The sequence below is a fragment of the Belonocnema kinseyi genome, chromosome 8 (genome assembly GCF_010883055.1).
Source record: "Belonocnema kinseyi isolate 2016_QV_RU_SX_M_011 chromosome 8, B_treatae_v1, whole genome shotgun sequence".
In the NCBI taxonomy this organism is placed as follows: domain Eukaryota; kingdom Metazoa; phylum Arthropoda; class Insecta; order Hymenoptera; family Cynipidae; genus Belonocnema; species Belonocnema kinseyi.
In genome coordinates, this window is record NC_046664.1 from 69984255 (window position 1) to 70012107 (window position 27853).

The 27853-nt window shown below is 28.9% G+C and overlaps 1 protein-coding gene across 2 annotated transcripts; it reads right to left on the reverse strand.

Moving 5' to 3' along the window:
* Nucleotides 1-122: 122 nt before the first annotated feature.
* LOC117177797 lies at nt 123-26333 on the reverse strand. Of its 2 annotated transcripts, none has more exons than XM_033368730.1 (6): nt 26232-26333; nt 26010-26068; nt 25838-25928; nt 16280-16569; nt 7676-12656; nt 123-1192 (listed from the first exon to the last, which is right to left on the reverse strand). In XM_033368730.1, exons 3-6 carry the CDS (start codon nt 25838-25840, stop codon nt 1160-1162), a joined length of 5307 nt encoding a protein of 1768 aa, XP_033224621.1. In that variant the 5' UTR covers nt 25841-25928; nt 26010-26068; nt 26232-26333; the 3' UTR covers nt 123-1159. The 2 variants fall into 2 exon arrangements, with proteins under 2 accessions (XP_033224621.1, XP_033224622.1); XM_033368731.1 differs by having other exon boundaries at nt 26010-26065; nt 26232-26307.
* Nucleotides 26334-27853: the final 1520 nt, after the last annotated feature.

The window sequence follows — 27853 nt, forward strand, 5'->3', positions numbered from 1 at the left end:
TCAAGGACTTTTCCAGGTTTTTCGAAATAAAAAAAAACCAAGAACTTTTCCAGGTTTTTCGAAATAAAAAAAATCAAGGACTGACTTTTCCAGGTTTTTCGAGATAAAAAAAAATCAAGGACTTTTCCAGGTTTTCAAGGATCTCCAGGACACTGGACAGCCCGGTTTAACACCTACTTAATTTATTACTCGAATTTTCAACGCCTAACTAAATACAATTGAGTTTTATATACAGTGCGTGGACTTATATAAAAATGAATAATTGAAAAGACGTGTTAGCATACTAAATATTTAGTATATGTACAATGATTTCGAATTCAATCATGAAAAATAGCTCGGCGTGAATACAAGTTTTGTACATTCACGGCTTGCATTTGTTTTTTTTTGTCTTTCTTTTTAATTATTTTTACAATTTAAATCAAGAGAGTTTCATGATAAAAAGTTCTTTCTTTTCCCCCAGAAAACATCATCTGATGATTCACGTGATAGAATAAAATTAATGGAAACTTAGCTCTTAATTCAAGCGAAACAGACTTTACACTGCAGCAATTTCACAACTGTTTTCTTAATCACGGATCAATCCAATTTTCTAATGCACCAACAAATATATCAACAAATAATTAAGTTAAATGTGAACGCAGTGCAACAACAAAAAAAGTCACAAATCTATTGTGCAAAGATTAAGGACTAGATTTCGACTCTCATATTTCTGCGTTCACTTAACAAACGTGCAATCATAAATTCAGTCAAAAAAAATTCATGTTATCGCATCAGATCTTAAATAGTCATTTCATGGATTGTTTTTCTTTTTTCTTTTTTGGTTATTTCTATGTCAACAAAGTCCTACCGTACAAAATATTTGAACGAAATTTAAAGCCGATGTAATAATTAAATTGATTTTTAAAAACTTTAAAGTTATAAGTAACTGTTAACATTTCTAATGTTGATATATACTCTGATTTAAACTAAGTTTTTTTTAGGATGACGTCAATTGTACTTAAAAATAATAACATCAAATCGGAAATGCATTGAAATAGAAAGCTACAAAAAAAAAATTAACAGTATTTCTGCGTTTTTAAAAGACGCCACAATTTACGAGTCTTGAAATCAACAAATTTTAGTTTTGTTTTTGAGAAATTTTATCCAACCCTCGACGTGTTTATGCAGTGTCATTTACGAGGACAGCAGCCACCTGTGAAATCAAAAAACAATAACTTTAGACAGAATTAATTGGCAAAAAAATACATATTAACCCTTAAAGTGCATTGTGGGTGTCAGATACCCCAAGAAATTTTCAAACTCTTATGAACCATGCTTAATTCGAAAAAAATGAATAAGTGTCGCCATCTAGCTTTATTTGGAGACACTAACTGTAAGAAAATTCGTTTAGCATACTGCGTCAAGCGTCAGTATCATGATTGGATCATACGTCAGTCTGCTAGCAGCAGCTGCTGAAAGTGGAGGTAAAAAATTGTGGGGTGCAAATAAATATCTTTTTTGAAAGCACGCATGTTGCAATATTTTTTTATGAAAGTACACTATTTCAAAAGTATAGTCATACATTTTCAGGTTTAAATAATGAAAATTTCGTGCGTTATGAATTTTTAAGTAAAAACTCATTTTTTCACCTTTTTTTTTAATAATTTTTTTTAACAAACTTAAAATAAATAAATAGCTATAAAATTAACTCTACCTTATAAACGATACCTTAAACTATATCGGATAATTTTATTATGACAAAATATTCAATAGGGGTTAAACAATATATGATTAAATACGCTGGGGTATAAAACACCCACGATGAACTTTACTGTAATTTTTACCATGTATGCACTTTGAGGGTTAAGTTATGTTTAAGTGAGGAAAAGCTGTAAAAAATTCGGTATAAATCAGCGCATTAAAAATATGTTCAACCAGTGATGAATTTTAAACGAAAACGATAAATTTTTACGAAGATAGGCTTCACAGTCCCTATGGGATAAAATATAGGAACCAAAGAATACTTTTTTCACGCCCATATGATACTTATTTCGCTCTCAAAGTTTAAAAAATTCAGGATAAATTCAGAAGATTTCAGAACAATTCAAGCTACATTCAAAAGAATTCAAATGAATTGGAAAAAATGTTTAAAAATGAAAAAAAAATTCCATTGAATTTCGTAAAACTAGATGGATTTAAGATAAAAGAGAAGAATTAAATGAATTTTTTTTTTGAAGTTAAGGGGAATGAACAAAAAATCAAATGGATTTGAAACAATTTGAAAATATGAAAAAACTCCATTGAAGCTAGTAACTTTAAAATAAGCTTAGAATAATACAAGTGAATTCACAGAATTTGATGCAATTATTATTAGCTAAATAATTAATTAAACATTACATAAAATTCACCAAAAAAATTCACTGTATTAAGTATAATTGACCAGATTTAGAAGGATCCAAGTAAATTAAAAGAATTCAACATAATTTCGAAGATTTAAAAGAATTCCAACAAAATTTCAAATCTCTTGAAATCTTTAAAACCCTACTAATTTCTAACACAAGAAGTGACTACTGGCTGCGAAATAATTCAAGTTAAATTCAAAAGAACTCAAATGAATTGGAACAATTTTAACAATCGACAAAAATTTAATTGATTACAATAAATTTTGAGGGAATGTAGAGAAATTTAAAAGAAATTGAAAGAATTAGATGAAATTCATTTAAAAAATCAAGCTGAATTAAAAAATTAATCAAGTGAATTGAAAAAAAATCATAATTATTTAAAACGCAATTGAATTGAGTATAATTGAGTGAATTAAAAAGAATCCAAAAGAATTTTAAGTATTTAAAATAAATTAATAATAAGAACTCAAGACGAATTACGAATGAAATGCACAAAATATTTTAAAATCTCTTCAAATCTTCGAAACACCAGGAAATCCCTTATGTTGTGAAAAATTCTTTGAAATCCACTAAAATATTAAAATGTATTTGTAATCTTTTAAAATAACATTAATTATTTTAAATCCTTTAAACTTCTTTGACATTTTTAAAAAGCTCTTGAAAATGCAAAGTAATTTGAAAAAATTACGTTAAAATATTTCAAATCCTTTGATCATTTTACCCAATTGATTTTCAGGATCAATTAAATTAAAACTTTTTTTAGAGCAAATTTAGAGAAACTCAAGTCAATTAAAAAAATTCAAGAGAATTCTGGAGAATTTCGGATAAATTACTAAGAGTTCAGGGTGAATTCCAAATCTCTTTAAATCTTCAAAACCCTACAAAATACCTCACTTCTCATGAAAAAATTCTTTAAGATCCACTCAAATATTATAAAATCCCGTGAAATTCTATGATGATATTTTCTGAAATCATGGAAATTATATTAAAATACATTGAGTTTTAAAATGCCTTAAAATAATTGAAATCCTCTAAACTAAAATGGTCAATTTTCGATTACAATAGTTGGATTTTGAATGTTGAAAAATTAATTTTCTACCAATCAGGTGATTTTTCAACTAAGAAGATGAATTTTCTTCCAAATAAGATGATTTTTCGACAAAATACATGAATTTTCCACGACATAGTTGAATTTTCTCCAAAATAGTTGAATTTCCAGCTAAAATTTTGAATCTTTAATAAGAATAATTGAATTTTCACCCAAAAAGATGATTCTTCAAACAATAACATTAATTTCGTGCCAAAAAACACGAATTTTCAACTAGAAGACCAAAAATTGAATATTTCAATTTTTATTATTTTTTTTAAACGTAGAAAAAGACATTAATTTTACAACTAAAATGATGAATCTGTAACTAGAAGAACTAAATTTTCAACGAAAACGATGGAGTTTTAACAAGGAAGATTAATTTCAACAAGAAAAAAAAATACATTTTCAACTACATAAAATGATGAATCTTCAACTAGAATAATTGATTTTTCAAACAAACTACACCAAAAACACATGAATTTTCCACGAAATAGTTGAATTTTCGAGGAAAAAAAAGATCAATTTTTGATCATATAGTTTAATCTTGAGTAGGATGGTTGAATTTTAAACCAAAAATTTTAACCATAAATGGAATTGTTAAATTTTCAGTTTAAAAAAATTTATTCTTAATAACAAAAAACAAACATGACATGATGAATGAGACATGATAAATAAAAAAGACGTGATGAATTCACACTATTTTTAACTATAGTTATTAATATTTAACTAGAATAGATAAATTTTTTAACGAACAAGATGAATTTTCAAAAAACATTAATTTTCTATCAGAAAAAAACGATTTAAAAAAAAAATACGATAAATTTCCACAAAATAGTTAAATTTTGAACTAAAAAAGACCAACGTTCAACCAAATAGTTGTATGAATAATCTTTAACTTGAATAAATGAGTTTTAAACCAAAAAGATTCATTTTTAACCTAGAAAATTAATTTTTACCAAAAAATACGACTTTTTAACCAAAGAAGATAATTTTTGAAACAAAAATGGAATAGTTAAATTTTCCGTAAAAAAAATAGTTTTTAACAAAAGGCTTTAACTTTTAACAAAGTAATAAAATTTTCATTCCAAAAAAGATTAATTCTGATCCAAAAATTGTAGCATAGTTGGTATTTCAATCAAAAAAGATTTTGACTTTCAAACAAAAAATTGAATAGTTGAATTTGGAGTTAAAATCGATCATTTTCCGTAAAAAACAAAAACAAATTCACAATAAAAGTACTGAATTTTCAATTAAAATGACGAATCTTCAACTGCTATTGATAAATTTTTAACCAAAAACATGAATTTTTAACAAAATCGTTTAGCTTTCAACAAAGTAGTTTTATTTTCAACCAGAAATATCAATTTTCAAATAAAACGATAAATAGTTAACTGAAATACTCGCATTTTAAACCAGAATGATACATTTTCAAACAAGAAGATTAATCCTCTACCAAAAAATACTATTTTACAACAAAATACATGAATTTTCAAAGAAATTGTTGAATTTAGGTCTAAAAAGAGACATTTTTCACTATAAATCGAACCGTTAAATTTTCAGTTGAAAATATGAATTTTTAAGAACAGAATAATTAATTTTTAACAAAATAGTTCAATTTTCCATCAAAGTGGTGAATTTTTGACTAAAATGATGAATATTTGATTGTAATAGTTAAATTTTTAATTAAAAAGATGCATTTTTAAATAAAATTATGAATATTTAACTCTAATAGCTGCATTTTCAACAAAAAAGATAAATTTTTAAATAAAAATGAAATAGATTTACTCTCAGTGAAACAAAAAATTAATTTTCAACCAAACTGTTGATTTTGTACCTAAAATGGTGATTCTTCAACTAGAACAGTTGGATTTTAAACTAAATCATTAATTAGAATAGTTGAATTTAAACGAAAAAGATGAATTTTCAACTAAAACGATGCACTTCAAACTGAAATTGTTTGTTTTTTTAACCAAAAACTTGAATTTTCAACCAAAAAGATGAATTTTTAACAATGTAAAATAATTTCTAGCAAAGACGAATTTAAAAGAAAATATGCACATGAACTTCCTGCTAAAAAAATATAAATTTGCAACCAAAAATTGAATAGTAAAAGATAAAACAATTCATTTCCAACAACAACAAAAAAACGAATTTTCAACGAAGTAGTTCAAGTTTCAACTGTAATAGTTATGTTTTTAGAATGAAAATTAATTTTCAGTCAAGCAAAAAACGATTTTTCAATAAAACAGCTCAGTTTTCAACCAAGGAGATGAATTTTCATTTAAAATTATGAAACTTCGACAAACAAAAAATTAATTTTTAACAAACGAGTTTAGCTTTCAACCAAATAATTAAATTTGCATTCCAAAAAATATGAATTATGAACAAAAAATGTAGTAGCTGATATTTCAACCAGAAAAGAATTTAATTTTTAATCAAAAGCTGTTGAATTCAACCAAAGAAGATGACTTCAACATAAGTGTAATTTTTAACAATGAAATTTTTTTTGTAAAATACGGGGTGGCCGTTTTAATTACATACAAAAATTCCCGGTTTTTTCCCGTATCGCAAATATTTTTCACGGTCAATGAAATTAAAAAATTCCAACTCTAAAGCTAAAAGTGTTTTTATTCAAAGTAATAAAAACTGAAGTGCAAATCATTTTGAGGAATTTTATGCTAGAAATATAAAAAATTGAACAATTACATTTTTGTTACGAATTGAACATTTCTTAAATTAAAAGTTAAATCATTTTCATTTTAAATAGTTTAAAAATAATTAAAAACCTTTAAATTTTCATTTCGTAATCTTGAAACATCTACTTGTTTTACAATTATATAAATTTTTCAGAACTTCTAAACATTTGTTTGAATGATTCGAATTTTTCCTACCATTTTCTTTTTAAATCTTGCCAAATAAAAAAATCCTTAAAATCTACCATATTCAGTTTAAAAAACGTTGTAAATCTTTTTAAATATTTCTTAATATTCTCTTGAAATTCATTTTTCAAAATAAAGAATAATTTTCAATTTTTTGAAGAAAAAAAATGTTTTTTATTCTTTTTGAAAGCTTTTTTTTCGGAATCTCCAAAAATCTGTTTTGTTTAAAATTTTTATTTTTTATAAAAATTACAGGTGTTCAATATTTATGATATGTCAAAATTCAACCATTTTACTGGTAAATTAAATTTCTTCAAATAGAAAAATTATATATTTGAATATATCATTTATAATTACTAATTTTCCATAGACAAACAAATATATCCAAATATTAAGCAATTCTTATTTTTCTAAATAACAAAATTTCAAGTTTTAGACTAAAACAATATTTGAAATTTAGTAAAAGCCTTCAATTATGAATATATAATTTTCAACTTATTTTAAAATAGAAAATACTTTATAAAGTTTCAATCGAGCGTTTTCATTGGTTTAACTAATACGACTTTCCAATTGAAACAGTTGAATTTTTAACCTTAAAATCTGTAAATTCTTAAATTTTCAACTGATCCGGAATCGTCTCGTAAAATCAATTATTATTCATATGTTAGTCATTAATGTATAGTTTGATTTTAAAAATCATTATAATTTATATTCATATTTGATCAACTAAAAAGAGTTTTCTTGCCCAAATTATTGATTTCAAACGTTACTATTTTTTCATAAATTATTAAAGCCTTTGAAACTGCATTTGAAAATTCTTTAAATGAAAAATGGACGCTTAAAAATTATAATCCAAAGTCGAAAATTTGTAAATGAAAGTTTTTCCTTTTACGCTTTGTAAACTGCATATCATAATTAAACAAGAAGATATATTTGTAACTAAAAATGAAATATATATACATATTATCAGTTAAAAAAAATTATTTTTAAAACTGTTGAAATCAAACTAAGACAGATTTTTTTCTTCAAAAATTTGTAAAATTCCCAGACAAAAAATAAATTCACGGTCATTTCTCGAGAAGTCAGTTAAATAAACTAAAATAAAGCGACTTTTACAAAAAAAGAATCATTGTCATTCAATTTTCTATTTTAATTGAAATTGAATTTAAACTAAAAATTAAACACGCTCTCGCAAAAATTCCCTCCTCATTTTGTCCAGATTTATAAAAATTCCCTGACAATTCAAGGTTTTCTAGGTAGAATAGACACCCTAAAAACAATAAAAAAATTCTCCATCCTTATTAATAAACGTAAAAAAATTGTACCTCATCATTTTGTGAAACCGCCACAGGTCTTTCCGCATTCTCCACCTTCTTCTCCTCTTGCACCTTCACCAGACTCGACTCCACATCACTATTCCTAACTTCCTCAGCACTGGGCACAGCTGCTTTAAATTTCTTCTGCGGACTAGCCAAATTTTTCCTCGCCTCTATCCTCTTACGATTAAGAAAGGCCATACCATGCACCCTCAGATGTTTGTCAACCGCAGCCTTATCCTCAAAAACAGCCATACAGACATAACACTGATTGGCCTCAGTCGTCACCGCCTCCTCATCCCCCTCCTCCTCCTCCTCCTCCGCATCCGCCAAATTTTCCGGTGCAAATCCCGTATTCTGCAGCAAATACGTCAGCGGATCGTCTATTGCATGAAAGGCTTTCAGATGCATCTGAAGACTCGGAGCGACCACAAAATTCTCACCACACTCCAAACACACCAAATACCTTCCCCTAATCCTATGACTCTTTGCGATATGCTCCCGCAACTCGCCAATTTCCGCACATCTCAAATCGCACTTTTTGCACTTAAATGTGCCATCCTCATCCTCGACACGCTCGGCTGTCACACAGAGTCCCGCTGCCTGCTCCAGGGAAGCTTTCTCCGCAATTTTCGCCGCAAAACGTGTCCTCTTTCGCTTCTTTCGCGGACTCGAGTCACACTTATAATTCTTCGCCAACACAGCCTTGTAGCCGCCTTCAATATAGTCCGAGCTGATCTTGAGAAGTTGAGGATTCAGTATGCAAATTGTGTACGCGTCCTGGTGCCAGATGTCAAAATGCGATTTCATCACTTGCCAGGAGGAATCAATCATTTTCTCGCAAACATGACACTTAAATTCGACAACATCCTCTTGATAATTTAGGGGACCGTTGAAGGCAATTTTGTCGGGTCTTTTGCGTTTCTGGGCTTTTCTCGTTTGCTCGTCTTCCACAATCGGACTGCTGAGAAGATACTGCGGAATTCGGGCGAGTGGAGGTAGTTGACCCAACTCTGTACTTTCATTTGCCTTTTCAGCCGCCATCTCCGCGTCAATTGTCACACTTGAATCATCCTTCGGCAATTCGAGAACCTCTGGGAAAGTTTTCAACTTTGGCAGCGATTTCGAACACTCCTGCAAAATCGTGGTCGTCGCTTCCATTTTCTTCGCGAGAGTCTTAAAAGTTCGGCTCATTTTCGCTTTCAAATCCTCCAACGCACTTGTGGGTGTTAAAGGTAGATTATTTTTCTCCGCACTCGTTTCTTTCGCGGATTCCGCCGAATTGTGATTAATTGGAGACTCAACAGCAACTGCAGGAGGAACTTCTTCAACAGCCGAATTTTTCTGACCTGCACAATTTTCCTGAACTGCACAATTTTCTTCAACTGCAGACATTTTTTCTACTGTCAAATTATTTTCAACAATAGTTTCTTTCTCGACGGGTGGATTGCTGCAAATTGTTACCGGCGACAGCGAGATATCAATAACAGAAGGGGAATTAATCTTCGCAGAATGAGAATCCTTCAGCAAGGAATCATTAGCAATCGATTTGACATCAAGAATCTGGGGCATTAAATCAGCAACGCTGGTCGAATTGACATCAACAGCTTCCGACCTCACATCGATAATCATCGGTATTCCCGAATTTTCATCCACCGATTCCTCATCCTGGGTTCCCTTCTCGAACGCTTCTTGAGCAATTGTTCTTGTATTCACAATCATCGGCAAAACTTCCCCACCATTGCTCTCCAGCTTCAGAGACTCCTGGACCTCATTCAAAATCCGGAAATTCGTGTAATTTGGTAGAATGTGACTGTGAGTCGCGAACAAATGATCGCGAAAGAGTTCCCTCACACCCGCCTCACCGTCACGTTTCGAGAACGGACAAAAGGGACACTTGTAGAAAATCTGCTCCTCCACTCCCATATGCTCCGACAAATGGGCTTTGAAATTTTTCTTCAAAACAATACACCTCCCCACTTTACAGATGATAATTTCAACTGGATCGGCATTAGAATCCTTCCGCTTTGCATGCTTCTCCTGGTGTTTGCTGCACTCCTCACCAGTGAAGAAAACCCGCTTGCAATCCGAACAGACAAATCCCCGCTCGGCATGCATGATCAGATAATGTCGAATCAGGGCTTCAAAAGTCGTCAGTCCGTCAATTTCGCAGATTTTGCAACCCAGCATCCAATTCTTCACCATTGGATGGAAACAATTCATCCAAATGTGCTTCTCCAATTGATCAAAAGTTGGAAAACCCCGCAAACATTCCGGACACGTGTGTGGAATTGCCTTCTCGTGATAATTGATATGAGCCGCAAATCTTGGCAAACTTCCCTGAAAAGTGTTGCAGGTACTGCACTGACGATTATAACACTGGCAGTATTTCGACTCATCGTTGGATAATTTCGAAAATCCGGGCAGATAGATATTTGGTTTCTTCAGTTTCTGGCAGAAGGGACACTGCTGCAACTCGCCCTGACTCTCCCAGTCTTCCACACTATTAATATCATCATTCGGCCTCGACTTCTTATTTTCTTCACCCTCATTAATACTCAAAAGTTTCGCCTGCTCGATTGAATCTTCCAGAGTGCTGATCAATCGTTTATGTCCAAGTATCACTTTGTCATCGGTAATTTTCATGCATTTCGAGTATTCTTCGCCCACCTTCTTCACATGGGCAATCCTCTGCTGAATCTCTTTACTGTTCAGATAGGGCAAGTCATCCAGCATAGCTCGTCGGAATTTCGCGACATTGTTTTTCGTATTTTTCACCAATTGTAGGCCCTTCGACTTGCACAAATAGGGTCTCGATTTCCCGTCCTGCTTGATGAAGAGATGCTTCTGCTCGGTGATGGATAAGAGGCGCAAGTCAAATTTTATCGTGGAAAATAGAACATTGCTCGAAGGTGTGATGATAGACAGACTCTTGTCGAATTCATCCTCGGAATTTGTCGTCTGTTTCGCCTGGTTGTCACAGCTCGAACTGCTCGAGAGTTCTGAAGGCGAGGGCGATGGAGTCAGAGGCGAGATGGAGCATGGAACGACATTTGTTGATTTTGGCACGACACTCGAGGCGGGAAATGTTTTCAGGGCAAAACTTACGGGACTAGAGAGTTGACTTTTCAAAATGCTGTTTGACGGCCCCGAGCTTGACTTCACCGTATTCGACTGTTTAATCACATAGCGTTTACCCGACTGGACAAAAACCCTGCCGTCGTAGGTATTAATCTGCTGGAGTTTAATACCCGACGGATTGGTGGACATTTTCTGTCCCGGATTGTAATTCGAGGGCGACACCTTCTTCTCGACGGTCACACTTTTCATCAGAGTTTTCGTTCCCGCTGCTGCCGTAAAATGAGGCTTTGGCGAATTTAGAGAATTGGAATTCGCAGAAGTTATCGGAAAGCTGGGCTTGACAGTTTTAAAAACGGGTTGCACCTGCTTCATCGAGGGCAGTGTTCCAGCTGGTAAAATCGGAATCGGTTTGTTCTTGTCTCGCTCCTTGGAAAGCATCCTTCGCTGAGGCACAACTTTGATGCAATTTGCCGAGAGAGATGGTGACGATATTTGAATTGTACTTTTACTACCCTGGGCATTTTTCTGATACTGCGAATTCGAATTTTGCTCGATAAAGACAATCTTTTTGCTGTTCATGACATCAGGCGGAAGTTGGCTGATAATCGATGATAGATCGAGGCATTTCTCACTATGTACTGTGAGAATTTTCGTATTTGATGGCTGTGCCTGATTTTTCAATTTTTCCGAATTCTCGCCCAGCTGTCCGCCCCAATTTGTGGCAGGATCGCTCGCAAATTTTTTCACCGATATTTTTGGTCCTGTGCTCGTCGTTGTATTAGAAGTGCTCATCGTATAAATTTTATTCGGAGAATTGCTGGCAATTGATGTCGATATGGAAGTGGTGGGTGATTGTCTAGAATTTAGGGAAATCGTCTTTGTAGTTTCGGCGAGATGCTGACGATAAATCCCATGAAAATTGTGCTTTTTTGCGAAAAAATCCAAATCACTGATTGGCTTTGGGGCAATATTCTGAGGCGTTTTTGGTTGATTGGGTGATCGGATTCCGGGCGTTGGGCCACAATCGACAAAAGCAATATCAGCTGGAGGTCGATACGGAGAATGAAAATAGGTGACCGAGAGATTATTTTTCCCGGGAGTTGAATTATTGTGATTGCTGGCAGCTCCACTTGTATTAGCCGAATTACTTTTACTAGCTGGACTGTTCTTGTTGAGAACAGAAATATTTTTATTGATACTCGGACTGCTCTTGTTAGCAGATGAAGGAGTGACTTTGTTGAACGTCATTTTCTTGAGAGCTGGACTACTTTTATTCGCTGAACTATTAATAACTGAATTGTTATTAGCTGAATTATTATTGGCTGAATTTTTATTATTATTAACATTAGATGAGGTATTATTTTTGTCAGGTGAATAATCAGTCTTCTCGGGTATTTCAGTTTCGCTGAAAGTATTGATAATTTCAGCCAGATTGTGAACTTCGGGAACGAAGGAATTAAATTCAATTTGAGGCTGATTCCACCAAGTGGCCCCGGCTTTCTGCAGTCGCAAAAATTCCATAACGTGAATACGATTCGCAAAACCGTATTCCATGAGAGCTTTACAGGCTTTATCCAGCTTTGGATAGTCCTCCTTTTTTACATCGGCCGGAATCGGCATCAACATGAGCTCGCTTATCTCCACGGCTGTCACATTGTGGTATTTCAAATGAGCAAAAAATTGACACTGATTGTAAAAAAGCCGTATTATGGCTGCCCGTTGGCCCTTCTTCATCCCCTTTGTGCGGAGATAGGCCCGTTTGCAGAACTGGGCCGAGCAACACTTGTTGCACATTGGTTTGCCTTTTGGCACGTGGACACATCTTAATTGGAAACAGTGCTGACACCAATAGCCCAAAATCCAACTGCGACGAGCCGTGTGCTCTTCTAAGGTATTAGCGAAACGAAAACTGAAATCAAATTTCCCTGGATCACTTATTGTCCCACTTTTGGCCAATTGTGATCAAATATTTTTAGTCTAGATAGTTAAGGGCATGTGATACTTACAGTTTCTCCGGCTTTTTTCTACGAAAATGAAAATTTTTAAAAACTGAATTCGGAGATGCTATAAAATATCATAACGAACGTCCCCGGACTTTTTTCTTGAGGAATATAATAACAAAAAAATGTATTGTGCTAAATAAACATTTTATGCATTATTTTGAGGTTACGTCGTTTTTTATCTCTGCCTTTCCGATAATCTGGAAATTATTTATGAAATAAACTTTTTTGATTGCCTGCAAACAAGGCTAGTTCCGGGAGATCAGTTACTATGTTTATTTGTAAGTCCGAAGTTTTCGGACAAAAATATTGTGTAGTTTGGAAGCAACGCTCAGGTGAATTGTAACACACATAACCTCGAAATATAAACGCACGTTGTTAGCAATATCAAAAATTTTTTGATAAAAAAACACAAAAAAAGTGTGTGGGGACGTCCGTTAACATGTTCGCTATCATTTCCCAGATTTTGAAGGCAAAATAGTTCTTAGCCGAGGAAAAAAGCCGGGGGAATCTGACACTGAAAAAATCGATACTATTTCCCAAGCGCTATGCAAATTAATCAGATTTTGCTAAATTAAAAATTTTTTAATTAAACCAAAAAAAAGTGTGTGGGGACGTCCGTTAGCATGTTCGCTATTATTTCCCAAATTTTTACGACAAAATACTTATTATTATAGAAAAAAAAGCCGGAAGAACCAAAAACTGGTCAAATCGACCATTTTCTAAGTATCACATGCCCTTAAGGGGACGTACTTAAATTACGTAACGAATTGTAGATCCTATCTAAGACCCCCTTAACTGTAACAAACCATAAAAAATATTTCTATATCCCCCCTTAATGTACGTAATTTTTAGTTTCCAGAAATATTTTGCTAATCATTGCTTGTAGAACTAGACAGATGTCCGAGAACTTTATTTTAAAAAATCCCTGATTTTTCCTCAACTTTTTATGTTCCTTGATCGTTAATAATCAAAGTTTCCAATTTATTAATTTATTTTAAACAAAAAAATGTCTTGTCTAGTAAAAAAAAATGGATTTTTAAAAGAATACTTGAATTTTCAACAAAGAAAGATAAATTTCCAACAAACAAGTGGCATAGATTATATTTCAATAAAAACAGATGGAATTTATACAACAAAAAGAATTTTTAAACAAAACAAAAAAATTTGCCATACATAAAGATTTTTCAATCAAAAAATAAATAAGAGTTTTTATCTACATTGTTCAACCTTTAAGCCAAAAGGCGAATTTTCTCCACAAAAATTGAATTTCCAAACAAAAAAGATGACTCCAGTAAAAAATTAACTTTATAAGAAAATTATGCCTTTCTACCCAACAACAAAATTAAATTTCAAACCAAAAAAATTATTTTGTTTTTATCAAAAAAGGAGACTTTTTTAACTAAAAAAGATGAATCTTTAAAAAATTGGAAAAGTTACGTTTTCTGTTGAAACTTAATTTTAAACCAAAATTTAAGCTTTCAATCAAAATTATAAGTTTTTAACAATATAGTTTAAATTTTACCCGAGTGGTTGAATTTTCAATTTGAAAAGATTAATTTTCAACGAAACAGTTAAATTTTCAACCAAAAATATGAATTTTCAAGTACAAATATAAATCTTCACCAAGAAAATGATTTTTTAATTAAACTGATTCAATTATATATTTCGAACAAAATAGTTAAATACTCAAGCAAAGAAAAATAATTTTTAACCAAAAAGTTCCATTTTCATTTTAAAAACAAGTTAAATTTCTACTAAAACTGATGAATTTTTTAATCAAAAAGGTAGATTTATGAAAATATGATCAAAATATGAATTTTTTAACCAAAAAAAAGCTTTTACGAAAAAAATGGAATTTTTAATTTACGAAAACGAATTTATAAACAGAAAGAAAACTTTATCTGAATTGTTAAACCTTCAAGCCAAAAGACAAACGAATTCACTCTACAAAAATTGAATTATCAAACAAAAAATATGATTTTTCAGTATTTTATACAAAACTTACGCATTTTTAACCAACAAAAAAATTTAATTTAAAACCAAGAAAATTATTTTGTTTTTATAAAAAAAGGATATTTTTTAACCAAAGAAGATCAGTATTTAAAAAATTGGAAAAGTTACGTTTTCAGTTAGAAAATTAATTTTAAACCAAAATTTAAGCTTTCAATCAAAACTATAAATTTTTAACAATGTAGTTTAAATATTACGCAAGTAGTTGAATTTTCAATTCAAAAAGATTAATTTTCAACAAAATAGTTAAAATTTGAACCAAAGATATGAATTTTCAAGTAAAAATATCAAACTTCACAAAAAAAATGATTTTTTTAAATTAAAGTGATTCAATTAAATATTTCGATGAAAAATTTTAACTATTTAAAAAAACAAGAAGAATTTTTAATTGAAAAGTTGCATTTTGATTTTTAAAAAAATTACATTTCTACTAAAACAGATGAATTTTTAAATCAGAGGTAAATTTTCATGATCAAAATTTTAACTTTAAACAAGGAATAAGTTTTTACGAAAGAAATTGATTTTTTAATCCAAAAAGACAAATTTTTAAACAAATATTATAAACTTTAACAAAATTGTTAAATTCTCTACCAAATAATTGCATTTTTTTGAAAAAGATTAAATTTCTCGTAAAACAGCTGAATTTCGATATTTTTTAACATTCAAAAACTAGTTTAATTATCATCAAAAAAATATTTCAGTTCACTTTTCATGATCAAAATATGAATTTTTTAACAAAAAATAAGTTTGCACGAAAAAAAATGAATTTTCAATCCAAAAAGATTAACTTTTTCAAAAACTTAAGATTTGTGACTCGAGGAGGAATTAAAAGATTAAATTCTTCAACCTTTAAGTCAAAAGCCGAATTTTCTCTACAAAATTTGAATTTTCAAACAAAAAATATTACTTTTCAGTAAAAAATTATTTTTTCATGAAACATGCATTTTTACCCAACAAGAATGAAATTTAAAATTAAGTCAATTATTTTTTTATCAAAACAAAGGAGATTTTTAAACTAAAAAGATCAGTCTATAAAAAAATGGAAATCACGCATTGTAAGCTAAATAATAACATAATTGAAAAACATTACAATTCAACTAGTTATTTTAAAACTTTTAAAATCGAACGTGGACAGATTTGTCTTTTACAAATTTGTAAAATTCCCGGTCAAATCCAAAAATTGACTGTCATTTCCCGGTCTTAAAAATTCCCGGTTTCCCGGTCCAACGGCCACCCTGTTGGAAGCTTTGATCTTATTATAAATTTTTGTAAAGTTCATTCCTCGGCTGAATTTTCCTCTAATTTAATTTCACAGTTTAACTTTTTTTTAATTCCGGGGCGGGTGGTAGTCATTCCTAGAAAATTTAGCAAAAAGAAATACCTACTAAATAAGGTGTAAAAATACCAAATGCCTGGACTAATTTTACAATCTTGGAATCCAGTGTACACCAAAAATCCGAACAATTAATTAACCGATTATGAGAGAGGTTTTTAAATATTTGTAATTTATTTAACTCACCAGTCCTTGCATTGGTCACAAACATGCATGGCTTGTACGTCAGAATCGGATTGTTTAAACGATTCTGGCATATCCTGAGGCTCGAAAGGCTTGCCTGGTATTTCGAAAATAGCCTCCTTCACAGAATTATAATAGGTAAAGCCCAAAGCATGTCCTAATTTAGTATTCCTTTTTAGGGTGGGAACGAAAGCAGGAGATTGTTTATCCTTTTTATTTTGTGCCGGAGAATCATTTTCTGCATTACTGGATGAAGACTTTGGTGCCATTTGTTTTTTTGTCGCAACCCAGTCCTGGAAGATTCAAGTCAAGATTTTATAATTTTTTTTTAATAATTTAAGATTACACGAAAATCTATAATTCATTCAAAATAAAAATTCCAGACTTTTTCGGTCAAAAATGTACACCTTCTCGGCTGAAATTTAACCGTTTATAATAATAATTGCTCTGTTATATAAATTTTGAAAAGAATTAAACATTTTTAAACTTCAAAGTAAAATAGATGATGTAAATTATTGTAAAAGTGATTTCAAATTTCAGAACCCAAAATTTTCTGAAAATAGGGAAAATAGGATAATTTTTTTTCAAAGAAATAGGGGAATAATTCTTTTAAATAACATTATTATAAAGGTAACATACTCGTAAGACATTCTGTTGAAATATATATTTCATTTTCAACCAAAAAAGATTAAACTTCATTTTAAAAAGCTAATTTTCTACAAAAAAATATCAATTTTTAACCAAACAGTTAAATTTTCAAACTGAAAAAATAACCTTTCGGAAGACAGTTGAATTTTCAACCAAGAAAGGTGAATTTTCTACTAAAAAAGATTACTTTTCTACCAAAAGATAAATTATTAATCGAAAAGGATGAATTTTTGACTACGAAAAATGAATTTTTAACCAAATAATTCCATTTTCAAGAAAATAATTAAATTTTCAACCAAATAGTAGACTTTTTAATTAAAAAGAATTAATTTTAACCATAAAATATGAATTTTCAACCAAAGAAGCTGACTTTTCTACAAAAAGATGCATTTTTATTCCAACAGGACGGTTTTTCTATCCAAAACAAACTTTTATACAAAAAATGAAATTTTTCACCAAATAGTTAAATTTTTAAACAACAAAAAAAGAATCTTTTGGAAGACAGTTAATTTGTTAGCCAAGACAGATGAATTATATTCCGAAAGATGAATTATTAATCGGAAGCGACGAATTTTCTATCTAAAAAGACGAATATTCTACAAAACAGTTCAATTTTCGACTAAAAAAGATGAATTTTTAACAAAATAATTCCATTTTCAAGAAGTCAATTAGTCAACCAAACAGTAGACTTTTCAAATGAACAGAAATCAATTTTAACCATAAAATATGAATTTACAACAAAAAAAGCTGGCTTTTCTACAAAAAGACGATTTTTCATTTCGAAAGGATGAATTTTCAATTCAAAACGAACTTTCAATAAAAGAATGAAATTTTAAACCGAATAGTTAATTTTTCGAAACAAGAAGAAAATAATCTTTTGGAAGACAGTTGAATTTTCAACCATGAAAGCTGAATTATCTACTAAAAGATGAATTATTAGTCGCAAAGGATGAATTTTCTACCTAAAAAAAAAAAGATTAATTTTTAACAAAATAGTTCCATTTTCAACAAAATAATTTAATTTTCAACTAAATAGTATACTTTACAATTAAAAAGAATTAAATTCAACCATAAAATATCAATTTTCAACCATAAAACCATGACAGTTGAATATTCAATGAAAAAAGATGAATCTTCTACCAACACATGAACTATTAATTAAAAAGGATGAATTCTCTAACAAAAAAGACGAATATTCTACAAAACAGTTGAATTTTTGACTAAAAAAGGTGAATTTGTAACAAAATAGTTCCACTTTGAACAAAATAATTAAATTTTCAACCAAATGCTAGACTCCAATTTAAAAAAAAAATAACTTCAACTATAAAATATGAATTTTCAACCAGAAAAGATAAATTATTAATTGAAAAGCATGACATTTCTATAAAAAAAGACGAATATTCTTGAAAACCGTTGAATTTTTAATAAAATAGTTCTATTTCCGAACATTCAACCAAATAATTAAAATTTTCACCAAATAGTAGAATTTTCAGGCCAAAATGACGAATCTTTCAGAGGACGGTTTAATTTTAAACCAAGAAAGATGAATTTTCAATTTAAAAATATGAATTTTTAACTTTCAAACATTAACTTTGAACCATAAAAGATGAATTTTCAATCAAAAAATATTACTTTATTATCAAAAGATAAATGTCAGGTCCAAAAGGACGAATATTCTATACAAAAATTAGATTTTTTTAAAACAAAATAATGAAATTATACACCAAATAGTATCATTAAAAAAAAAGTTGAGTTTTCGACCGAGAAACGATGAAATTCCAAACAAAAAAAAGACTTTTCTATCCAAAGTTGAGTTGAGAAAACAAACAGTCGAATTTTCAACCAAAAAAGACAACTTTTTCAAAACATAATTTAAGTTTCAACCAAATAATTAAATTTGCAGCTATGGAAGATCAGTTTTTAACCAAACAATATGACTTCTAAAAAATTGATGAATATTTAATAAAAAAAATATATTTTTTCTATCCAAAAAGACAAACATTCCACAAAAAAGTGGAATTTTTAACCAAAAAATATTAATTTTTAACAAAATAATTAAATATTTAACCAAACATTCGAATTTTTAACCAAAAAATGAGTTCTGTACCAAACATATGATAAATAGACCTTCCAATTAAAACGAAATAACTTTCAACTATAAAGATAAACTTTCAACCAAAAAAATATTCTTTTTCTAATAAAAGCTTAAGTTTTAATCTAAAAGTAGAAATTTTCTATAAAAAAAAATAATGTCCAACAAAACAATTGAATTTTCGATAAAAAAAATGCATCTTTAACCCAAAAAGACGAATTTGTAACAACGATGTTAATTTTCAACAAAATAATTCAAAACAAATAAATTCAACAATTTCAATTTGAGCTCCAAACCATTGCATTTGCAAGCCAAAATTAATTAACTTTACCCCCAAAATAGTTGTATTTTCTTATTGGGTTCTATTAATTCAGTTCGCACATAATCAAAAACCAACTTTTATTTTCTTTCATTAGAAAATTACAAATTTAGTGGCTTAAAAATGGAATATTTTTTATCTTAAATAACATTTGAATAGGAATGATTAAAAACGTTTAATTATGAATCTATTAATTTAGAATTATTTTTATCAGAAACAGTTTATAAACTTTAAATCAGGTGTTTAAAGATTTTTAAAAACTAATATTTGCACATTGAAGCAGTTCAATTTTGAACATTAAAATCTGTACATTCTTTAATTTTGACCATAAGTTTAAAATCGTCTTGTAAAATGAATTTTTGTTCAATTATTAATACTCGAACTACACTTTACTTTTAAAAAATCATTACACTATTTATATTTGCAGTCGATCAACTTAAAACATCTTTTTTCTGTTATCAAAAACATTCAAATTCAAACGCTCCTAATTTTTAATTCTTTGAAGTTTTCCAAGCCTCACTCAAAAATTCTATAATATTTTAAGCGATTGGATAGATTTTGCTTTTCAAAATTTGTCAAATTCCCGGTCAAAAAATAAATTCATTAACATTTTCCGGTTTTTATGAAAAAAAAATCCTATTTTTCCCGGTCAAGCGGTCACCGCCATGATTTTGAAAGTCCTAGATAAAAAACATGAATAACATTTATTTTTTTATTTTCCTTCAGTTTCAAGCATTTATTACACGCAATTATTTTACCATTTTAAACTAAAATTTCTTTTATTGTACGAATTTTATAGAGAAAAGTATTAAAACTATTAATTCACTTTCAACTGCATTTCTTTGAAAATACTTCATCGACCCTTTTTATATTTTGTTTTTTATCATTACAGATAATTTAGTTCTTACGTAAAACACTTTTAAACTGGCAAATAGTTTTTTGTCCACATTTTTATGCAATAATTCGGCACCTGGCACAACTTTTACATTTAATTTTACATTAAAATTTTATGTGATAGTATAGATTTTATCGAAAATTTGCTTGAAATGTTTAAATGCCCGCTAAGTATCATGGCGTCGCATAAGCTTCCGCTCTCAAATAAAAAGGTCTATCAGCTATATACACTACTGTGAACTGTACGTGACTGTATCGCCTGAACAGTGCTGCCACCACAGCAAATAAAAGGAGTCAATTGGACGACACGAGAATAAAATGCACGATTCTAGAGGCCGTCCATATTTGTAACTTTTAGGGTAACTTCGTTATGATTTTTGCAGTAACTTGAAACATTAATTTTAGTTACTTGGAAGTTACTTTGTTTTTTTTTTTTAAATTTTTCTCCTAATAATAGAAGTTTATGGGTCAGTTATGAGTAGAAAATTAATATCTTTTGGTTGTCTTTTCTGGTTCAGTGCAAATGACTAATTTTTCATCAATTGAAGACTTTTTGGGCTGAAATGATATAAAATATTATATTTTTCGTTGATAATTCGTCAATTTTGGTCAAAAGTTTTGTAGAAAATTCATCTTTTTGACATGAAAATTCAACAATTTAGTGAACATTTTTTGTTGTTCGAAATTCGGTTTTTTCGTTTAAAAATTAATCTCTTTTGGTAAACAAACCTAATTTTTTGGTTGAATATAATTGTGTTAGATTTCAAATATAAATCTGTTTAGCGGAAATATTATCAACAATTATATGTTTCGTTAATAATTCCTCTTTTTTGGTCGTTTATGCATTTTATTACAAATTCATATTTTCGTTTTGAAAATGCAACTGTTTTTGAGAAAAATCGTCTTTTTGGTTTGAAAATTCAGTCTTTTCGGTTTTAAAATTCAACAATTTAGTCGACTTTTTTGTCGTTCTTGGTTCAAAATTTTGTTTTTTCGTTTCAAAATTTATCTTTTGGTAAAAAAAATCCATTTTTTGTTTGTTTACAATGCAAATATTTTGGTAAAAAATTAATTTGGGTTGTTGAGGATTGAGCTGTTTTGTTGAAAATTAGTTTTCTGGGTTGAAAATTAATCTACTTTGTTAAAAATTCATTTGTTTGGTTCAAGATTCATAATCTTGGTTGAAAATTCAACTATTTTGTTTCCAATTAAACAATTTGGCCGAAAATTAAAATTTTTATTAAATATGTCAATCTTTTGTTAAAAATTCGTCTGGTTTGAAAATAGTAGAAAATTCAACTATTTGGTTGAAAATTAACTTTCTTGTTGAAATCTCGTCTTTTTCAATTGAATTAAAGTTAAAAAGACGAGTTTTTTTAAAAAGACAGTCGAATTTTCAACTATAAAATTAATTTACAAGAAAAAAAAATAATTTTTTACAAGACGAATTCAACCAAAAAGATGAATTTCAACAAAGAAGATTATTCTTCTGCTAAAAAAGACGAATTTTCAAACAAATATTTGCATTTTCAACTTATAAAAGGTACATTTAAACCAAAAATGGAATTCTTTAATTTTCAGATAAAAAGGTTAATTTTTAAAGGAAGCGGTACATCTTTAAAAAATACGAATTTTTAACTTTTCAAATTAGTTGATGTTCCAACAAAGAAGGAAAATTTTCAACCTAAATAGAATTGTTAGATTTTCAGTTAAAAAAATTAAGTCCCAACAATAATAAAAATTATCAACTACATAATTAAATTTAGTAATATCTAGCTACTACTGTAAAAAATAAAAAAGCGTTGTAATTTAATTTTATATTACAGTTTTTTTAACGTAATCACTCTCGAAAAAATTATATGACTTAAAAAAATATCCCTGACATTTCCCGATTTTTTCAGATATATAAAAATTTCCTTACGCAATGCGCGACTAAAAGATATTGATCGATTTCAAAAAAATACTTCATCTAGATTGCTCGTCCCCAAAGGTAACTTTTCCGCAATATTACCTACCTGCTACTAAGTTTTGAATTTCAAATCCTTTGATTATGATAATTTTTCATTAATTTTCAGATTTAATTTATTTTAAATGTTTTCTCTTCATCGAAAACATAAACAGTTTGAAAAATCTTATTATTTATTCCATAAAATAGCCAAAAATGCGAATTCCAGTTTAAAATTAAGTTAATTAAAACTTGATAAAGCTTAATTAAATTCTTGCAACACAAAAATACTCAAAAATCATAAAAACTCAAGGATATCGTTTCCAAAATACAAATATAATTCTAGTCGAATTGCTGCACTTTATCCACAAACTGAATTATTTTATACACACGTATATCTAAATTTACATGTTTTGTCATTGGCAATTTTGTGTCTATTGATATTTCAAATAAAATGTAAACATAAACTAAACTTCCACAAATTGCTTTCACAACTCAAAGAATTTCATAACAAATAAGAGAAATTTCACCTATTTATCAATGAAAACCATAGTAACACAGTTTCTAGAAAATACAAAATACAACCAACAAGATTAATTTTCTACCAAAAAAGATGAATTTTCTACAAAAAGACGAATTTGCAACAAAATACATGTGTTTGTAACCATGAAGAACGAATATTATGTAAAATAGTTAAATTTCCAACAAAAGAAATGAATTTTCAAATATAATGATGAATCTTCAATAAAAAAAATAATTAACTTTGTACCTAATAGTCAAATTTTCAACCAAAAAGATTAATTTTCTGCAAAAAGTCGAATTTTCACGAAAATACATGAATTTTGATCCACGAATAACGAATTTTCTACAAATTGTTTAATTCCCAAGCAAAAAAATGAATTTTTAAGTATAATGATGAATCTTCAATTAAAAACAAGAATTAATTTTGCACCTAGTAGTTAAATTTTCAACCAAAAATATTTTATTTCTTCTAAGACGAATTTTCAGATAAAAAAAGGTGAATTTTCAACCAAATAGTTGCATTTTTAACAAAAGAAGACAAATTTTCAATAAAAAACGAAGTAGATGAATTCTGTTAAATAAAGGTTCTACAAAAAAATATTTAACAAAATGCCTAAGTTTTTAAATAAAAAATAGGAATTTTGAGCCAAATATTAGCATTTTTAGCTCAAAAAGATAAACTTTCAAACACGGAGTAGTCCAATTTTCAGTTAAAAAATTAATTTTCTGTTAAAAAATTAATTTTCACAAAAAAAAAAAAAATAAATTTGATCAAAATTGTTACATTAATAACCAAAGAAATGGGGTTTCAAATATAATGATGAATCTTTAACAAATAATTAATTTTGAACCAAATACTTGAATTTTCCTCTAAACAAACAAAATTTTAACCATAAATATTAATTTTCTACCAAAAACACGAATTTTAAGGAAAATACATGAGTCTTCATCTAAAAAATATGAATTTTCAACCAAATAGCTGAATTTTTCAACTAAAGAAAATAATTTTTCAATCAATTCCAGATTAGTTAAATATTCAGTTGAAAAAATAATAATTTTCATCAACAAACAAACAAAAATAATCATTTTCAACAAAAATAAAAAATGTCATCAAAATACATGAGCTTTTAACTAAAAAAGATGACTTTTCAGCCCAAACGTTGAATTTTTCATTGAAGAAGGTAAACTCGCAATGAAACACATAGTACTTAAATTTTCAGGTAAAAAATTAATTTTCAAACCAAAAATAAACAAGATTTTTTAACAAAATAGCTCCATTTTTTAACAAAGAAGTTGATTTTCCAGCAGAAGGATAAATCTTCATTGATGAAAAATTAAATTTTAAACTAAAAAGTGTCATTTTCAAGCAAAAAGATGAATGTTAACTATGAAGATTAATTTCCTACCAAAAAAATGATTTTTCCACAAGACATATGAATTTTAAAGTAAAAAGGTCAAATGTCAAATATTTGATTAGAATTTTTATCGAAAAACAATTTAACTCAACAAAAAAAAACGACTTTTCAAACATGAGTTGAATTTTCAGCTAAGAAAGATTTTTCAGTCGAGAGGAAGATAAAAATTGCAAAAAATCGATTTAATTTTCAAGTAAAAATGTAAATTTTCAAACAAGAAGATTAATACAGTAGAAACAATAACGAATTTTAAACAAAATATACGAAGTTTTAACTAAAAATGATCAATTTGCAACCAATAATAGAATTGTTAAATTTTCTGTTAAAAAAATTAATTGTCAACCAAAAATAAACAAGAATTTTTAACAAAATAGTTCAATTTTTTACCAAAGAAATTAATTTTTAAGTAGAAGGATGCAAAGGAAATTCTAACCAAATAGCTCATTTTTCAACCAAAAAGATGAATTTTTAATTAAAATAATTGATATTAAACCACAAGAGTATAACTTTCAACTCAGTAATTAAATTTTTTATTTCAAAAAAGGTGTTTCTGAATAAAAAATGTAATAATTGATATTTCAACCAAAAAATATTATATTTTTTAATTCAAAACAGTTTAAGTGAGAAAAAACTAAATTTCTTTGATTTAAATCAATAAAAAATGTAGTAATTTATATGTCAACCAAAAAAGATTATATTTTTTAATCAAGAAACAGTTGAACTTGACCAAAAAAAGACTACTTATCAACACGATTTTTCCCCCGAGGTACTTGAATTTTCAAACAAAAACCATCAATTTACAGCCGATAATAGAATAGTTAAATTTTCAGTTAAAAATTAATTCTAAACAAAAAAAAAGGATTTTCAACAAAATAGTTCAATCGTATTTCAATTTTTAAGCTGCAATTTAAAAAAAAATGAGGCACTCTCTCGAAAAAAATCCCCAAATTTAAACAAATATCCCTGACATTTCCAAGTTTTTCAGGTAAGAAATACACCCCCAAGAAGTATAAGGACAGCCAATCACAAATCAGGTTATTAATAGGATAACCTAAAAAACTTCGTACTTTCACGTTAACACTGAAAAATCTTATTTTAAATTCAACAGAACAGCCAAAAATCTGAAATCTAGTTTCGATTTAAGTTAATTAACATTTTTAAAAAAGCCAAATTAAATTTTTACAGCTCAAAATTACTTAAAACCCGTAAAATCTCGAGCCAATTTGTTCCAAAATAAAAGTAAAATTCCAGTCGAATTGCTGCACTTTATCTCTCAAAACTGCTGCATTATTGTGTACATCCGCATATCTATATTTACAATTTCTTTCATTATTACTCATTGATATTTTACTTAAAATGTATATACCTACACTAAAGTTGAAAAAACTGATTTCATAAATCAAAGAATTTCACAACAAGCAAGTGAAATTTCACCGATTTATCAAACAAAAAAACATTCAGTCCAGCAAACCCAATTTTCGTTGGATTATCAACAGTGTCATTTGAAAAACAATTCAAACTCTTTTCAGCGAATTGTACCCGTCCTAAAATCAAATAAACCCAAAAATCCAAACACCGAAACGACGAAAAACACCAAAACAATATCCGAAAAACAAAAACCGATCTCCGATCTTGAAAAAGTGCGAAAAACGCCAAAAAACACATTCCCAAAAAGGAAGTCCTTCCGGCTCCAACCTCCCTATAAAATCAAAAAATTTCTACCCACCATTTTACACCAGAACCTCAGTCATTGGGGAAGAATCCTCAAAAAAGGCGACCGGTGTCACACTCCATCATTTCCAAAAGGAACTTCATTCCTGCAAAATACCAAATATTATTATCAATATTCACGCAAAGAATCATCACAAACGCAAATTAAAAATGCAATTTTAACTTACTCACTGAAGTTCCGTCCTTGGATAAAACGGTAAAATATTCTCTTGTCGTTCTGCTTCTGCTGAAAATGATAATAAAGCCATTACTAGCACCTACTCCGAACTCGTGAGCGTAATTTTCACAACACGAACACCCGGTACATCCGAGGCACGAAACTGTAACGAGTGTCTTCCGAACTATCGACAAATCTGCTTAAAAATGAAACGAATTTTCATATATATTACCTCAAAATCTCAAATCCTTCTCGAATCGAATTTTAATTCACATGCACATCGATGTTGCGCCTTTTGATGGCTTTTCTCTAACCTTGCCTATGACGTGTATGACCCTCAGAGGGCGCCACCGTAGCTCCGACTTCCGGTTTCGGAAATTCAGTGAAGCGACACCAGCGCCTCACGAATCCTGGGATCTTTACGAAATCAAGAAGAAGGGATAAAAATGAAATACATTTATTTTTCTCCAGAATCATGTATACACTCGTATTCTCCGTCTTTAAAATAAAAATATTCTTAAAATATTTATACAGTTAGACTAATTTATTAACTAAAGGAAAATGCGCAATTATTTATTACAACTGTTCTCAATAAATTAGTGTAAATTATTATAGGTACTAGAAACATTACATATTTTGTTTATACAATTTAATTGTATTAAATCAATTTCAGATCCGAAATTAAACTCTTAATCGGCAAATTAAAAGTATCTCTTGTGATCTCAATCTGCCCGACTTCCGGCGGATCTTGGCTAAACTAATTTTGAAAAGAGAGGATAAATCCCCGGATAAAAATATTATTTATTCCATTTTGAGATCACTGATTTACCATTTTTCGCGCAATTTTTCCTGCAGATTGGATAAGTTAAACTTAAAATTATTTATACAAAATGTCGATGATTAACAATAAAAAAATTCTTTTATGGTAAGCTGTGCATATCTTATGAAAATTACTATACAATATTAATTTTGTAGAGTCCGAAAGTTATAAACACTTATTTGGTAATATGAGAAAAGAAAAGTCTTTCTACTGATTTCCTAATGGACCAACTTCCGGTGATTGTTTGGTGAACTAATTTTGCTTAGACGATAAATCGACGGATAATTGTTCACTTACTCGTCACTGAGATCAGTTTTTTTGTAGTTCAAATAAGGTGCTGCCTAATTTTTAAAAACTACTGTGAGAATACAAAAAAGATATTCGAGAGTAAGAATAAGGCATTAAAAAATAATTGCGATTACAATTTTCTCGTAATTTGAATAAAAAATGGATGTTTGAAGTCGTTTTTTTTCGGATTTTCAATACAAATTTAGACATGCTTGCAAGATTGGATTTTTCTAAATAGAAAAAAAAATAACTGTAGATAAAACAGACTTGAGTTTCTTAGGCTATGGCAAAATGGAGTAATTTTGATTGTTAAAATTGTCATAATCTAGAAAAATTGGCTTGTTTGATCTACAATTAATTTTTCTTTCTATTATAATAATTCTGCAAATAAACATGCCTTTTTTTGGACAAAAAAAATTGAAGCCCAAAATCAAGTCGAATTTTCAAAGTTGGATTTATTTAAAAAAAAAAAAACGAATTAAAAAACTATTTAATAAATCCAAAATTCAAGTTAAATCGTCGAAATGAAATTTATGCGAATAAATCTAATTAAAAAAATATAATTTTACATCAACCCGGCTTGATTTCTTTAGCTTATTACAACGCTTAAAATTAAAATTAGTCGTTTTTGCGAGAAAAATGAATCCAAAAGTCAAATCGAATCTTCGAAATTAAATTTATTCAAAAAAGTTTAATTTAAACAAAAAATCTAAATTTACATCAAACCGGCTTGATTTCTTTAAATA